The sequence below is a fragment of the Columba livia genome, unplaced genomic scaffold, assembly GCF_036013475.1.
Source record: "Columba livia isolate bColLiv1 breed racing homer unplaced genomic scaffold, bColLiv1.pat.W.v2 Scaffold_214, whole genome shotgun sequence".
Taxonomy (NCBI): domain Eukaryota; kingdom Metazoa; phylum Chordata; class Aves; order Columbiformes; family Columbidae; genus Columba; species Columba livia.
In genome coordinates, this window is record NW_027043251.1 from 11371 (window position 1) to 28221 (window position 16851).

Below are 16851 nucleotides of genomic sequence, written 5' to 3' on the forward strand. Positions count from 1 at the left end.
CCACTTTCCATCCCTGACTGTTCCATCCTGACCAACTCTTTCTGGTTTGTAAGTGTGAAGTCCCACAGGGCACCTCACCCCACTGACTCCTCAGTCACCCGTGTCAGGAAATGTTGTCAATGAGCTCCAAACCCTCCTTGTCCCCAGGCAGGAACCTGGGAGGTGTGGGACCATAGTCCTGCCCTTGGCCTTGCACAGCCCCACATCACACTGTCCCAGGAAGGGCCCTGGGCAACGTGGGAGGGACAGGATGTGACTCCCCAGGGTTGGGGGTCAGGGCTTGTGCCTTTGGTTAGTGAAACACATCCAGGGTTACACAGCATCAGAGAGACCTTTACTTTGCTTTTCTGACCTGTCATCACTGCCTCCAGTTTTCTGCTCTAACCAAACTCTGGGGTCAGTTCTTCAGTTGTGTCCCTCAGTGGGGCCCATTAATATTACAGGGAACTTTGGAGTTTGCATCTGAGTTTGACTTTCTGAGAAGTTTCATCACCTTCCCCTCAGGGTCTGAGGTCCATGGACTCAGCACCAAACCCACCAGAGGGGTCATTAAAGCGCCTTGTGCTGCTCCTGTGCTGCTGGGCTGGGCTGGGCTCCTGGGACACAGGGAGCTCATGGCAGCGGCAGCGCTGCAGAGAGACAGCTCTGCCCAGGAGCAGCTCCTCTGCACACGCAGCAGGGCTGAGGGCTCTGCCTGGGGATCTCAGGAGACGAGCAAGGCAGAGAGAGATTAAAGGTGGTCAGGACTGGGAGGATGACTGAGAGCTCACTGGAGGAGAAACCTTTGCAGCCCTTGCCATGGTAAGTCTCTGGGTGCAGGGCAGTGCAGCTGTAGCTCCTGGAGGCATCTCCTGAAACTGGCACAGGCACAGCTTGTGGGGTCTGTAAGGACGGGGCTGTTGTCAGGCCATGTTGAACAGCTGTGAAGCCGGGTGAGCACCCGGGGTGCCCAGGGCTGTCCTGCAGAGCAGGGTCCCTGCACCCAAGGGCTGTGCTGGGCAGGGACTCTGCCGCCTGCCAGGGTCAGTGCTCAGCCTGCCCGGAAGATCCCTGCGGTGCTGTGGGGAGAAACTGTGGGGGGGGAAGTAGCAAGATCTGGCAGGGCAGGGTCGTGCTGTGGAGAGGGTGCTGTATGGGTCAGCACTGCTCACAGCTCCAGATCACCCCTGGCATGTTTCCAAGTGGATGCCCCGATGACAAGATCAATGCAAGGATTACCAAACAGATAAGGAGCTTTTCCTGAGCCTGTCTTTTCAGTTTCCTCTCCCAAGGGGTGGGGGGTGCAGGAAAGGATAAAATGAAAATGAGCTCTCATGCTTAAACAAGTCACTGAGACTCCTGAACTGCAGCTCTGAGTGATCAGTACATCTGCCAGAAGGCTCATGACATCCCTTCCCCACCCCTCTGCCTGTGCACAGCACCTGCATCACCTTGGCTGGACCCGTCAGCCTTAGTCTGACCTGTCCTGTTTTCCAGCCTGCAGACAGGAAGATGCCCCCAGGCAGTGCCCTGTGAACAGGCAGGATCTGTAGGGCCAGGGGGAGGGCACAGAGGGTGGGATGGTCTGTGAGCACTGACAGGGAAGAGACATGGACAGGGAAACACCTCCCAGGGGAGAATCTCCAGGCAGCAGGGAAATGATCAGAAATGAGAGGAAACCAAACCCGGAATGGTTATGGGAGGGAGAACAGAGAAAAGTGCCTGTGATCCCCTGCAGTGCAGATCCCTCCTGTGAGCAGCCCCCTGGCCTCCTGTCCCACCCAGCAAAGCCTCTGCCCTCAGGGCCGGGGGCTCCAAGGCATGAAGCAGCTCCTGTGCAGCCAGAGCTCCAGTTCCTCTGCAGAGCACAGGGGCTGAGAGCAGCTGCCCGGCAGTGTTGGTGTCTGGGAGGTGCTGCACAGCTGGGGAAGGGTGACGCTGTCTGAGTGCCCGGCTGCCTCTGCCCTGGCCTCTCTCACACCCACCCTCACCGCATTCTCCTTCTTGCTCCCCTGCTCTGGGTCACTGCTGTTGGGATCTTGTTCTTGCTGTCAGGCTCTCTGGGGATGGCAGTTTCAGCTGCAGAGTCACAGCCTGATCTTGTGGGTCCTTTCCTGCAGGTGTGTCCATGGGCACACGTGTCCCAGCTTTGCTCTGACCTGTGGGCTGTGGGCAATGCAGTCTGTGGGGCTGGGGAATGAGCTGTGTGTGTCCGGGACTAAACGTTGGGTGCTGAGACCTTAGGAAAGGATGAGACCTGTCATGGTCTGAGGTGGATCCCTCTGCTCTCAGCAGCGCCTGGTGGCTTTTCAGGGTAACATGGGAGTGTGATCAGTCTCCATCTCAGAAAGTTGCCAGCCCAGGGCAGCTGGAGCAAGACAGAGGGACAGAGCAGCTGCCCTCACTCTGCACTGACCCACAGGCATCCTCTGGTCTCGCAGGACTCGCTCTGTTCTCCCTGAGTGCAGCAGAAATGCTGAGGGTTTCTGACACCCAACAACACTCTGCAGTGAATATGGAGAGAGATGCAAAAATCCTGGAAAGCCCAAACTACCTTCACCATCTCTGTTCCTTATCACTGGGAAAGCAAGTGCTGACAGCCCTTCTGTTGTAGCAGAACCAAGACAGTCCCCACCGTTCCTGTGGCCCCACTTCTGCAGAGCTGGGCTGACTTAACGTGAGCCCATGGGCAGAGGCCCTGCTCTTGATTGCACATTTTCCAGCACCAAGCAGGGCTATAGCAACAGTGCTGGAGGAAGTTCTCCTAGGAAAAGAAAAGGGTGTCTGTGTGTGACAGGGGAGGGTCTATGGGACTTGGTATCATTTTTGTCGCAGAACTCTTCCCTGACTTCTCACTGTCTTTTTTTTCCTCATGACAGCGCCCCATGCTCAGGAAAAGCAAATGTCCAACAGCAGCTCCATCACCCAGTTCCTCCTCCTGCCGTTCACAGACACACGGGAGCTGCAGCTCTTGCACTTCTGGCTCTTCCTGGGCATCTACCTGGCTGCCCTCCTGGGCAACGGCCTCATCATCACCACCATAGCCTGGGACCAGCACCTCCACACCCCCATGTACTTCTTCCTGCTCAACCTCGCCCTCCTTGACCTGGGCTGCATCTCCACCATTCTCCCCAAATCCATGGCCAACTCCCTCTGGGACACCAGGGCCATTTCCTATGCAGGATGTGTTATCCAGGTCTTTCTCTTTATCTTTGCAATGTCAACAGAGTATTGTCTTCTGACCATCATGTCGTACGACCGCTACGTTGCCATCTGCAAACCCCTGCACTACGGGACCCTCCTGGGCAGCAGAGCTTGTGTCCACATGGCAGCAGCTGCCTGGGCCACTGGGTTTCTCTATTCTCTGCTGCACACGACCAATACATTTTCACTGCCCCTGTGCAAGGGCAATGCCCTGGGCCAGTTCTTCTGTGAAATCCCCAACATCCTCAAGCTCTCCTGCTCAGGTGCCTACCTTAGGGAACTTGGGCTTCTTGTGGTTAGTGGCTGTTTATTTTTTATGTGTTTTATTTCCATTGTGGTGTCCTATGTGCAGATCTTCAGGGCTGTGTTGAGGATCCCCTCTGAGCAGGGTCGGCACAAAGCCTTTTCCACCTGCCTCCCTCACCTGGCCGTGGTTACTCTGTTTGTCAGCACCTCTTTTTTTGCCTACCTGAAGCCCCCCTCCATCTCCTTCCCCTCCTTGGACCTGGTGGTGTCTGTTCTATACTCACTGATACCTCCAACATTGAATCCCCTCATCTACAGCATGAGGAACAAGGAGGTCAAGGATGCTCTGAGGAAACTAATCACTGGAGGCATTTCAAAAATAATAAAGTGTCCGTCATCCACCCTTTAACAGATAACAGCTTTAATGTAACTCATTAGAGGCCCAGATTCTGTGTGTGTGTTGGTGGTATTTATTTTTTAATAAATCATGATATATTTGTCATCCCCTTTCTAACTCATTGTCTGCTTTTCTTTTCAAACCCACTGGCTGTATAAATATGCAGCCATTCTCTCTGTTTATTTAAACATAAAAAAGGGCTCTGCAGTGACGTTTTTTTCACTGATATTATTCCCCCAAGGCCTGTATGGAGCTGCAGGGACAGTTCCTGTGTGCATGGGAGGAGGGAAAAGAGTCCATCACGGCAGCCCTGCCAGGGAGCAGCAGCGCTTGTTCTTCCAGAGCTGTTCTGGTTCCACTCCCACACTCTCCTTCTCATCCCTGGTGTTGGTGCAAGGCCTGAGTGCTCTGGCAGCTTGGTCACCGTCCTGCTGTGTGTCAGTGCTGTGAGCGCAGGCAGGGACAGGCAATGGGCACTGCTGTGACAGAGCTGGCCCCACAACAGCCTTTCCAGATAGAAAGGTGATCTGGTCAGGGCAGGACCTGAAGGTTTAGTTCTTAAAAGATTCTCTCAAGAACATGCCCAAGAAAGTGACCTATATATGAAACACCAGTGTACAGCTGAACAGTGTGTGTGTGCAGGGCTGGCACACAGCAGTGTCCTCTCACAGCCAGGCTCGTGCCAGAGACCTGCAGGACCAGCAGAGCAGGGGCTGGGCTGTGCCCCTGTGCACTGGACACCCCATCAAATCTGCCCCAATCATCATGGACTAATCCCTCACAGCCTTCATTTCCAGCCCGGACCTCTCGCCCCAGTTCAGAGAGTTTCTTTGTCCTTACCTGAAAAGACACTGAATGAGTAGGTCAGAAGTCCATGTTTGCATTGTACAGATGAGAAGTGAGAGTGAACATCATGTATTTGAGGTGAGATGAATAGAAGTGACCGCCAATGCTGTCAGGTATTCTGGGGTGCCATTTTGCACCTGGGACACGTCAACCCTGTCTGTACATACAGACTGGGAGATGAGATGCTGCAGAGCAGCTCTGCAGAGAGGGATCTGAGGGTCTGGTCAACAGCAAGTTGAACATGAGCCACCAATGTCCCTGGAGCCAAGAGGGACCGTGTCCTGGGTGCACCCAGCACAGCACGGCCAGCCGGGCAGGGAGGGGATAGTCCCGCGCTGCTCTGTGCTGGGGCGGCCTCACCTGCAGCATTCACTGTGTGCAGGGCTGGGGACACAGGGTAAAAGGAGATAAAGCTACTGGAGAGTGCCCAGAAGAGGCTACAAATTTGGTGAAGGGTTTGGAGGAAAAGCCGTATTAGGAGCAGCTGAAGTTCCTGGGTTTGCTCAGCCTGGAGAAGATGTGACTGAGGGCAGAGCTCATGGGGCTCAAGGTTCCTCAGCAGGAGCAGGAGGGGCAGGGCTGAGCTCTGCTCTGTGACAGTGACAGAGCCCAGGGAATGCAGAAGATGTGCCTGGGAGGGTCAGTTGGACATGAGGAAAGGGTTCTTCACCCAGAGGGCGCTGGACACTGGAACAGCCTCCCCAGGGAGGTGTCACAGCCCCAAGCCTGGGCCCCTGAATGGTGTGACAGAGTGAATGTTCAGCTCCTTTGTGGATGGTGCAAAGCTGGGCAGAGGCCTTGGACAACCTCACCTGGGTCACCCTGCCCTGAGCAGGACAGTGGGACAAGATGATGTTCACACCTGAGTTGCTCTGTGATTCCAGGAATCTTTCCCTTGGAAACGTTTTGGAAGAAGGAAGAGGTGGAGGAACAAGAAAATAAAAATACAGGCAGAGGAGGAGACCTCAAAGGTGTCAAATAAACAGAGCAGTTCTGTGAAGAATGTTTCTCTACTCAAACTGTTAGCAGGAAATCTATAACCAGCTCCCCAAACTCCCTGTTCTGCTCATTGGCCCCTGGGATTTACAGCACATTTCTTTACATCAGATTCTGCACTGAAGTTTGCACTGATTGTTACAGCTTCTTCGCAGGATTGCTTCATGTTTCCTTAGAGAACTGGATGTAAACAGGCACCGGGGAATTTTTAATTAGAGGAAACAACAAAGGAAAAAAAAAAGAAAACACAATAGAACTTAATGATGTTTCTCAGTTCTGTGGTTAAATTAAGTAGTTTCCAGCGAGGTCCATTGCCATAACTCAGGAGTTGCCTACAGGGAATAGGAGAGCAACTGCTGAAAGACTTGACCTGCCTGAAGCTCCAAGCAGAGTGAGAGCTGAGAGGCTCTGAATGAGCCAAGAGTGAGAGGTGAAGAACCTCTGGGGAGCGATGGAAAGTGCAAATGTCCAGACAGGCTTCTGAAGAGATGAGTTCAGACACGGGGAGCTGGGTAAGGACAGGTGGAAACTCCTGGATGTGCAGGGGATTAAATACACGTAGTGATAGACAGAGTTCTGGCACTGCAAGCACAGGGAAAGGCCAACGTTTCATCTCCCACAGTCCGTACACATTCTGAAAAATTCATATTTTGGCAGGATAGAAATTCCACAGAGATTTTATTAGAAATATTGAATTATTTCATCTGATGAAAAAAAGATTGTGGGATTTTTTGTTCTTTTTGTTGTTTTTGGTTTGATTTTCAGTTTTGAGGGGAATTCTCAGGTTTTCGGGCTGAGCTCCATGGTCTCACTATAAGCACCCAGTGCAAACCTCGAGAGGCCCCGTGTACCTGAGGTGTTTGCCTGGGACTGGCAGGTATCAGACCAGACTGATAGAGTGATGGTGCTTTCATCATTTACAATTAGTATTCAACACTTATGCATCTAATTAGATAATTTTCAGGACTGCAGGTGAAGAGGCAGATATGTGAAGAGCACTTAGAAGATGTGATAGAAGAATATTCCAGTTGATAATAGAGAATCATAGAATTATTTCAGTTGGAAGAGACCCTCAGGAGCATTGAGTCCAACCACAACCTAAATCTAGCACTGAACCATGTTTCTAGGAACCTCTTCTAAATGCCTTTAAAACACCTACAGAGATGGTGACTCCACCACTGCCATGGGAAGCCTGTTCCACCACATGACAACGCTTTCCAGGAAGAATTGTTTTCCTAATATTCAATCTAAACCTCCCATGGCATAACTTGGGGCCATTTCCTCTTGTCCTATCACTTGCTACTTGGGAGAAGAGACCGACACCCACCACGTTCAACCTCCTTTCAGACAGTTGTGGACAGCGAGAAGGTCTCCCCTCAGCCTCCTGTTCTCCAGGCTGAACCCACCAGTTCCCTCACCTGCTCCTCATCACACTTTTGCTCCAGACCCACAGCAGCTCCGTTCCCTCCTCTGCACTCTCTCTAGTGCCTCAATGTCCTTCTTATGATGAAGGGCCCAAACCTGAACACAGGATTCAAGATGCGACCTCATCAGCACTGAGAACAGTGGCACAATCACGCTACTCCTGCTGGCCACACCATTCCTGATACAAGCCAGGATGCTGGTGGCCCTTTTGACCACCTGGGCACACACAGGCTCATGTTCAGCTGCTGTCGATCAACACCCCCTGATCCCTTTCCAACAGGCAATGTTCCAGCCACTCTTCCCTGAGCCTGGGGTTGTTGTGACCCAAGTGCAGGACCCGGCCCTTGGTCTGGTCAAACCTCATACAAATGGCCTCAGCCCAATGATCCAGTGGGTCCAGATCCCCCTGCATGGCCTTCCCACCCTCCAGCAGATCAACACTCCCACCCAACCTGGTGTCATCTGCAAACTTAATGAGGGTGCACTCGATCCCCTCATCCACATCACTGATAAAGCTTAAACAGAACTGAGTCAAATACTGAGCCCTGGGGACACCACTTGTGACCAGACGCCAACTGGATTTGGCTCTGTTCACCACAATTCTTTTGGTCCAGCCCTCCATCGCACATACACCATCCAGGCCATGAGCTGCAGCTTCTCCAGGAGATGCTGTGGGACACAGTGTCAAAGGCTTTACTGCAGTCTAAGGACACAACACGCACAGCCCGTGTGGTGGATTCACTCCCCACGACAGACTTTCCCTCATCTGCTCAGCCGGTCACCTTGTCACAGAAGGAGATCAGGGTGGTCAAGCAGGACCTGCCTTTCATCCAGCCATGCTGATTGGGCCCGATTGCTCGTCTCGTGTGTGTGACCTCACAGTCCTTTCCCAGTCCTGTTCCTGCTGTTGGCCAATCCCCTGCAGAGGCAGAAGTGACCTCACAGTGCCCTCCACAGCCATTGGTTCCTACTGGACTATGAGTTCCTGAGACACAAGTGACCACATGATATCGTACCCACCATCACCCTCCTTGTGGTCCAGTGTGTGAGCATATCAAACTGAGCTGCTTTCATCAAATGTATCTGATAGATTTCCTATCAAGGGTTTGAGTGGAGAAACGTTCCTCAGAGGAGCTGCTGTATTTACTCTGGGGCATTTTATATCTCTGCTTCTGCCTGTGATTTTTTATTCTTCTTCTTCTGTCTATTCTGATGTTAAAGAGCTCTCCTAGGAAAAGATTCATGGAATCCTACAATAATGCAGGTTAGAAGAGACCCCTGAACACCATCTCTGTCCGACTGACCTTTATGGCAGGCACCCCAAGGAACAGCTGATGGCATTTGTGCTCGCTTGGGTTCATCTCACCACATGCACACACTGGACATGCACATGATGTGTATGTTTACATCTCATCTGCACAATGAAAATAGGGACTTTTGACATAGTATTTCATACAATCATAGAATGTCCTGAGATGTAAGGACCCACAAAGATCATAGAGTCCAACTCCTGTCCCTGCACAGGACACCCCACAGGTCACCCCGTGTGTCTGAGGACGTTGTCCAGTCTCTTCTTGAACACTGTCAGGTTGGGGCCGTGACACCTCCCTGGGGAGCCTGTTCAGTGTCCAGCACCCTGTGGGTGAAGAACCTTTTACTCATGTCCCACTGACCCTCTCCTGGCACGTCTTTCTTCCGTTCACTTTGGGACTGTCATTGGTCACCACAGAGAAGAGATCAGTCCCTTCCACTCCTTCTCCCCCTGTGAGGAAGCTGTAGCCACCATGAGGTCTCCTTTGAGTCTTTTCTTCAGTTCTGATGCTCAGAAACCCCTTGGTTTGCTTTCTGAAGCAGAAAGGAGGAGCCATGAGCTCCAGGCAATGGGAAGGGGGATCCTGTCCCTCACACACAGCTCAGGGCTCTTCCTGGGACCGTGGGATGTGGGTGTGCAAGGCCCAGGGAAGGACAACACTGGGACAACAACTTCCAGCTTCCCCATGGGGCTGCAAGGAGGCACCGAGGCCCCAGTGCCATGAGGACAACATGTCTTCTCCTGGGCCTCAGTGGCAGAGACAACTGCCCTGGCCAAGGGGACACAGACCTGGGTTCTGTGGGTCCCTTCCAGCCTTACAGCGCCCTTTGCCATCTCCACCACAGGCTGTTCCACACGGTGCTACCCCTGCCCCTCTTTCCCTGCAGGCTGCAGACACCCATCTCGCTTCCCCACCTGCTCTCACCCAGCATTTCTGCACCTTCACTGCTGTGTCTGCACCCTCACTGGCTGCTCTTTGGCACACAAACCATGGGCTGATCCAGCTCCCTCTGGGTCACCTCTTGCCCCACAGCACTGCTCTTACAGTGACATTTTTTCCTCCTGATAACCAGTCTCCACTTCCCCATCTGCACTTAGTGGCTTTGTTTTTTTTTCTCTGCTGCTTTTTCCCACTACTTGAGAAAGCTTCACCAACTCAGAAACTGCCCATCAAGCAGAGATCCCAACCTGTTATTCTTCTAGTCATCCTGCAGTTGACCAGAGAGAAGTAATCTCACCATGATTTCCTAAATCCCATGAGTGCTGCTGGCCTTTCAGCTTCTCTGATACACACGACCATGTCCCTGCTGCTGTCCCACCATGTTCTCAGGTGGGATGGATGTGACGACCTGTTTCCAAGATCTCTTCCTGGGTAGGATCTGTCATACTTAGACTGAGGTTCTTTCCCAGCCATGTCCCTGCTGCTGGGTTGTCACCTCCAGAGACAGAACTGACCTCACTGTCCCCTTCACAGCCACAGGATTCTGACTGGAGTATGAGTGTCTGAGACACATGTAACCTCATAATACCACAACCATCCATTCCCCCTCCTTAGCACCCAGGACCTGACAAAGACAGAAGCACATTCCTATACCTGCCCCTCTTTCCCACAGGCTGTAGACACCCATCTCACTTCCTCACCTTGTTCAAATTTGTCAAATATATTTCCTACTCACAATGTAAGTGAAAAGCACTCCTCACTGGAACTGCTTTTTTTAATGTTAACACCTTCTATATCTCTATACCTATTCTCTCTCCTGAAACCTCTCCAAGGCAAAAATTCTGTCAAACCAGAGAATAACTCAGGTTTGCAGAGAGCCCTTGTCTCACTCTTCTTGTCTCACTCTCCTGCTCAGGGTGAACCAGGTGAGGCTGCTCAAGGCCTCCACCCAGGTTTGCATCATCCTCAAAGGCACTGAAAGTGCTCTCTGATACATCATAGAAGGGGAGAATAAAGATGTTCAACAGTGTTGGTCCAAGTGCTGGTCACGGGGAGATGACACCAGTATCTGGCTGCACGGAGGACTTTGTACCACTGGTGATATTTGGGCTTGATGGTTCAGCCAACTTCCCACCCAGCATCCACTTCGTGAGCCCCATCAGCACCACTCTGGCCAGAAGGAGACCATGGCTAAGCCTTGCAAACACCCTGTACACAACATGCCTTTCCTTCCCCTGTCCATTTGGGTTCAGCAATCCCTTCCTTGTCCTTCACATTCCTGGAAATGGCTACAGGAGGCTTGTCCCATCCCCTTCCCAAGGAGGGAGGTAGGGTGGCCAGACTGTTATTCTCCCCATTCCTGTTTGTGCTCTTCTTGAAGATGGGACTGAGTTCTGCATTTTTTAAGGACCCCAGAACCTCTCTGGTTTCTAGGGCACTTTTGAGAGCACAATGTGGAATCAAGGGCAAGGGTGATGTAGCAGACAAGAGCACTTGCAGTGATCCTGTCCAAAGCAGCTGAGATGAATCTCACTGATCCAGGGGGGTTTGTTCCTGGAGTCACACACAGAAATGTCAGGGTTCTGTGAGGTGTCCACATCAGAGCTGGTCTCAGGACTCCTTATGCACCCAGGTATGCTCAGAGACAGAGTCTGTCCATTTTACACATAGAGGCAGGAGTCACAGTGTCCCTCTGGCCTCCTGTTGCCACTCCAAAGAGACAGGAGACACCTCAGCCCTGTGGTGTGTCACCTGCTCTGCACTCATCTGAGATGTCCCATGCCATGAGGAATGGACACGGAGACCTCAGATCAAGGTTGCATATCCCAGTGCTGCATTCAGGTCGCATCCCAATGTGATGTGACCTCAAGCCACTCTCTGTGCCACGGACCTTCATAGAGCCCCAAGGAATAGTTGATGGTGTTTATGCTCGCTCACGTTCATGTCACCTCAGGTACATGATGTGCGTGCTCCCATCTCATCTGTACAAAGCAAACAGGGACTGCTGAACTATTCATTGAGTGTCCATCCATGGAGGGAAGAACAACCCCTGTGGGTGAGAGGCCAGTGCTGTAAACGGTAGTTGTGAAGGGCCAGTTGATGATGATTGACCTGAGGCTCCTTCCATGGGGTGTCCAGTGCACAGGGGCACAGCCCAGCCCCTGCTCTGCTGGTCCTGCAGGTCTCTGGCAGGAGCCTGGCTGTGAGAGGACACTGCTGTGTGCCAGCCCTGCACACACACACTGTTCAGCTGTACTCTGGGGTTTGAATCTGTGGCCACTTTCTTGGGCATGTTCTAGAAGAACTGCCACACAGCAGGACGGTGACCAAGCTGCCAGAGCACTCAGGCCTTGCACCAACACCAGGGATGAGAAGGAGAGTGTGGGAGTGGAACCAGAACAGCTCTGGAAGAACAAGCGCTGCTGCTCCCTGGCAGGGCTGCCAGGATGGACTCTTTTCCCCTCCTCTCATGAACACAGGAACCATCCCTGGAGCTCTAAAAATGGGCTTGCAGGAAGAATATAGTGATAAACAAGTCACTAAAGAGCCTTTTATTTTGTTTAAAGACAAGGAGAGCACGGCTTCTCATTTACACAGCCAACAGTTATAAAAGAAAATCCAACAGTGAATTAGAAAGGGGATGACAACATTATCACAATAAGAAAACAACTAATAAAATCAAAAAATCCAGATGACAGACTGGACCTGTAATTAGCTACATTAAAACGCCTATGTAGAACCAGATGGGCACTTTATTGCTTTACAAAACAATAAGATATGAGTTTCCACAGGGCATCCTTGAGCTCCTGGTTCCTCATGCTGTAGATGAGGGGGTTCACTGCTGGAGGCACCACCGAGTACAGAACAGACACCACCATGTCCAGGGATGGGGAAGAAATGGAGGGGGGCTTCAGGTTGGCAAACACTCCAGTGCTGAGGAACAGGGAGACCACGGCCAGGTGAGGGAGGCAGGTGGAAAAGGCTTTGTGCCGTCCCTGCTCAGAGGGGATCCTCAGCACGGCCCTCAAGATCTGCACATAGGACACCACGATGAAAACAAAACACGTAAAACCTAAACAGGCACTGACCACAAGAAGCCCAAGTTCCCTGAGGTAGGAGTGTGAGCAGGAGAGCTTGAGGATCTGGGGGATTTCACAGAAGAACTGGCCCAGGGCATTGCCCTTGCACAGGGGCAGTGAAAATGTATTGGCCGTGTGCAGCAGAGAATAGAGAAACCCAGTGGCCCAGGCAGCTGCTGCCATGTGGACACAAGCTCTGCTGCCCAGGAGGGTCCCGTAGTGCAGGGGTTTGCAGATGGCAACGTAGCGGTCGTAGGACATGATGGTGAGAAGAAAATACTCTGAACCAAGCAAGAAACAAAAAGAGAAGACCTGTGCAGCACATCCTGCATAGGAAATGACCCTGGAATCCCAGAGAGAATTAGCCATGTATTTGGGGACAGTGGTGGAGATGCAGCCCAGGTCGAGGAGGGCGAGGTTGAGCAGGAAGAAGTACATGGGGGTGTGGAGGTGCTGGTCCCAGGCTATGGTGGTGATGATGAGGCCGTTGCCCAGGAGGGCAGCCAGGTAGATGCCCAGGAAGAGCCAGAAGTGCAAGAGCTGCAGCTCCCGTGTGTCTGTGAACGGCAGGAGGAGGAACTGGGTAATGGAGCTGCTGTTGGACATTGGCTGCCTGTGGGCATGAGGACCTGTGATAGGAGGAAAAGATAGTGAAGGTTTAGATGAGACTTCTCTGGGAATAATCAAACCCATTTCCCACAGACCCTCCCACAAAGAGACACTTTTCTTTTTCCAGGAGAACGTCCTGGCTGGAGCCCTCGTTGGTGCTTGATGAGTGTGCAATGAAGAGCAGGGTCTCTGCCCAGGGGCTCCTGAGGAGTCAGCCTGGCCCTGTGTGATTGGGTGGGCAGGGGCCAGTCCTGGGGTTCAGCTTTGTCAGCTGGAACCGCTCCTGGTGCAGAAGGGACTGTCAGCATCTGTACCCCCAGGCCTGAGAAACTGACTTTGAGAGGTTTGGTGTTTCTACAGCTCCTTCTGCCCTCCCACCCTGGGGAGTGTTGTTGGGTGTCAGAAACCCTCAGCATTTCTGCTTCACTCAGGGAGAACAGAGCGAGTCCTGCAAGTCCAGAGGATGCCTGTGGGTCAGTGCAGAGTGAGGGCAGCTGCTCTGTCCCTCTGTCTTGCTGCAGCTGCCCTGGGCTGGCACCTTTCTGAGATGGGGGCTGATCACACTCCCATGTTACCCTGAAAAGCCACCAGGCACTGCTGAGAGCAGAGGCATCCACCTCAGACCATGACAGGTCTCACCCTTTCCTAAGGTCTCAGCACCCAACGTTTAGCCCAGGACACACTCAGCTCATTCCCCAGCCCCACAGACTGCATTGCCCACAGCCCACAGGTCAGAGCAAAGCTGGGACACGTGTGCCCATGGACACACCTGCAGGAAAGGACCCACAAGATCAGGCTGTGACTCTGCAGCTGAAACTGCCATCCCCAGAGAGCCTGACAGCAAGAACAAGATCCCAACAGCAGTGACCCAGAGCAGGGGAGCGAGAAGGAAAATGCGGTGAGGGTGGGTGTGAGAGAGGCCAGGGCAGAGGCAGCCGGGCACTCAGACAGCGTCACCCTTCCCCAGCTGTGCAGCCACCTCCCAGACACCAACACTGCCGGGCAGCTGCTCTCAGCCCCTGTGCTCTGCAGAGGAACTGGAGCTCTGGCTGCACAGGAGCTGCTTCATGCCTTGGAGCCCCCGGCCCTGAGGGCAGAGGCTTTGCTGGGTGGGACAGGAGGCCAGGGGGCTGCTCACAGGAGGGATCTGCACTGCAGGGGATCACAGGCACTTTTCTCTCTTCTCCCTCCCATAACCATTCCGGGTTTGGTTTCCTCTCATTTCTGATCATTTCCCTGCTGCCTGGAGATTCTCCCCTGGGAGGTGTTTCCCTGTCCATGTCTCTTCCCTGTCAGTGCTCACAGACCATCCCACCCTCTGTGCCCTCCCCCTGGCCCTACAGATCCTGCCTGTTCACAGGGCACTGCCTGGGGGCATCTTCCTGTTTGCAGGCTGGAAAACAGATGACAGATTAAGTGTAAGGTGTCCAGCAAAGGTGATGCTGGTTCTGCATAGGCAGAGGAGAGGCAAGGCATGCCAGGATTCTCTTGAAGACCTACTGCACTTCATGTGCCTCAAGTGTTTGTTTAAAATTAAGAACTGCCTTAATCACCACCCATTCCCCAGAGTAGGAGACTGAAAACACAGACTCAGGGAGGTTCCTTATCTTCTTAGTACTCTTTGTCTTCTGCTCCTTGAAACCTCCTCTTGTCAATATTCTGGAATGAGCTGGAGCTGTGAGCAGCCCCGACCCATGGAGAACCCAGCAGCAGAAGGACCCTGCCCTGCCGGGGGTCGCTCATCCCCCCACATCTTCTCCCCTCGGTGTTGCTGGGATCTCCTGGGCAGGCTGAGTGCTGACCCTGGCAGGCGGCAGAGTCCCTGCCCGGCACAGCCCTGGGGTGCAGGGACCCTGCTCTGCAGGACAGCCCTGGGCACCCCTGCCTGCACATTTACATTTACACCCCACAGCCACCCTGGGGACAACGCAGCATTCACGTCTTGTCACTCTGACAGTGCAGAAGGCAATCCCTGCTCTGCAGCACATCCTCTCCTCTGATCAGAGAACCTCTGAGAGCTGTACTTACATCTCTCGCAGGCTCTGCAATGTGACAGCTTTCTGAGATCCTACCAAGATTTGCAGATGCAATGCCCTGCAGACACAGGCTTCATATCTGAGAGGATTTCATTTCCAGTGAACTCTCAGAATCCTCCCAGCCCAGACTGCGTTTCCCTCTCTGTGCCCGGCTCCTGCGCCCTCGGTGCTGCAGGCAGAGCCCTCAGCCCTGCTGCGTGTGCAGAGGAGCTGCTCCTGGGCAGAGCTGTCTCTCTGCAGCGCTGCCGCTGCCATGAGCTCCCTGTGTCCCAGGAGCCCAGCCCAGCTCAGCAGCACAGGAGCAGCCCATGATGTCCCTTTCTCTGACCCCTCTGGGCTCTCCAGGTGTCCCTCAGGCTCCAGGGGCACATCCTTTGAGACAACCTATAGTAATCAGTAATGTTAGTTGTGTCTGCTCTGCAGAGATACTTCTTGCCAGCATTGTATTCTTGCTAGTAAAAAATAAATTGGTATGAGAATATTCCAGGTGTGGTCTCCCCAGGGCAGAGCAGAGGGGCAGGAGAACCTCTCTGAGCTACTGACCACCCCCTTCTAACCCACCCCAGGTCCCATTGGCTTCCTGGCCACAAGGGCCCAGTGCTGGCTCATGGTCACCCTGCTGTCCCCAGGACCCCAGGTCCCTTTCCCGTACACTGCTCTCCAACAGGTCCTTCCCCAACTTATACTGGAACCTGGGGTTCTTCTTGCCCAGATGTAGGACTCTACACTTGCCCTTGTTCTGTTTCATTACATTTTCCCTGCCCAACTCTCCAGCCTGTCCAGGTCTCTGATGGCAGCACAGCTTCCAGTGTCACCACTCCTCCCAGCTTGGTGTCTTCAGCAACCTTGCTGACAGTCACTCTATTCCCTCATCCAAGTCACTGATGAATTTATTGAATAGTACTGGCCCCAGCACTGCCCCCTGAGGCACTGCACTAGATCCAGGCCTCAACTGGACTCTGCCCCATTGACCACGACCCTCTGGCTTCTTCCCTTCAGCCAGTTCACGGTCCACCTCACTATCCGATCGTCCAGACCACACTCCCCCAGCTTAGCTGTGAGGATGCTGTGGGAGACTGTGTCAAAGGCTCTGCTGAAGTCAAGGTAGACCACATCCACTATTTTGTCATCATGTATCCACCTCGTTATGTCTTCATAAAAGTCAATGAGGTTGGTCAAGCATGACTTCCCCTTGGTGAAGCCATGTTGACTGCCCCTAATGACCCTCTTATCCCAGATATGCCTTGAGACGGCACCAAGGAGAAGTCGTTCCATCAGTTTCCCAGGGATGGAGGTGAGGCTGACCGGTCTAGAGTTCCCCAGGTCCTCCTTCTTGCCCTTTTTGAAGACTGCAGTGACATTTGCTTTCCTCCAGTCCTCAGGCACCTCTCCCATTTCCCAAGACTTGGCAAAGATGATGGAGAGCGGCCCACCAATGACCTCAGCCAGCTCCCTCAGCACCCGCGGGTGCATCCCATCCGGACCCATGGATTTATGGATTTACCTTCAAGCAGCCTTGCCCACGGGATTTCTCCCAGTAATTACCTGAAAAGGCCAAAGTTTGCCCTGCTGAAATCCAGGGTTGCGATTCTGCTTGCTATCCTGCTCCTGCCACACGAGATCCTGAACTCCACCATCTCACGGTCGCTGCAGCCAAGGCAGCCCTCAACCTTTACCGCCTCAACCAGCCCCTCCTTGTTAGTGAGGATGAGGTCCAGCAGCTCCTCTCCTGGTCGGCTCCTCCACCCTTTGCATCAGGAAGTTCCCATGGATGCACTTGC

The 16851-nt window shown here is 53.1% G+C and overlaps 2 protein-coding genes across 2 annotated transcripts; one reads left to right on the plus strand and one right to left on the minus strand.

The window, feature by feature from the left end:
* The first annotated feature begins 2881 nt into the window (after nt 1-2881).
* Nucleotides 2882-3879, plus strand: LOC135578016 (olfactory receptor 14A16-like). Its single transcript, XM_065048176.1, has one exon. The coding sequence runs from the start codon at nt 2882-2884 to the stop codon at nt 3836-3838; it is 957 nt and encodes a 318-aa protein (XP_064904248.1). The 3' UTR covers nt 3839-3879.
* Nucleotides 3880-12098: 8219 nt separating this feature from the next.
* On the minus strand, nt 12099-12650 carry LOC135578009 (olfactory receptor 14J1-like; the record flags this gene model as incomplete). Its single annotated transcript, XM_065048169.1, has 1 exon — nt 12099-12650. A coding segment is annotated over one exon (552 nt), but the record flags the coding sequence as incomplete, so codon positions are not given.
* Nucleotides 12651-16851: the final 4201 nt, after the last annotated feature.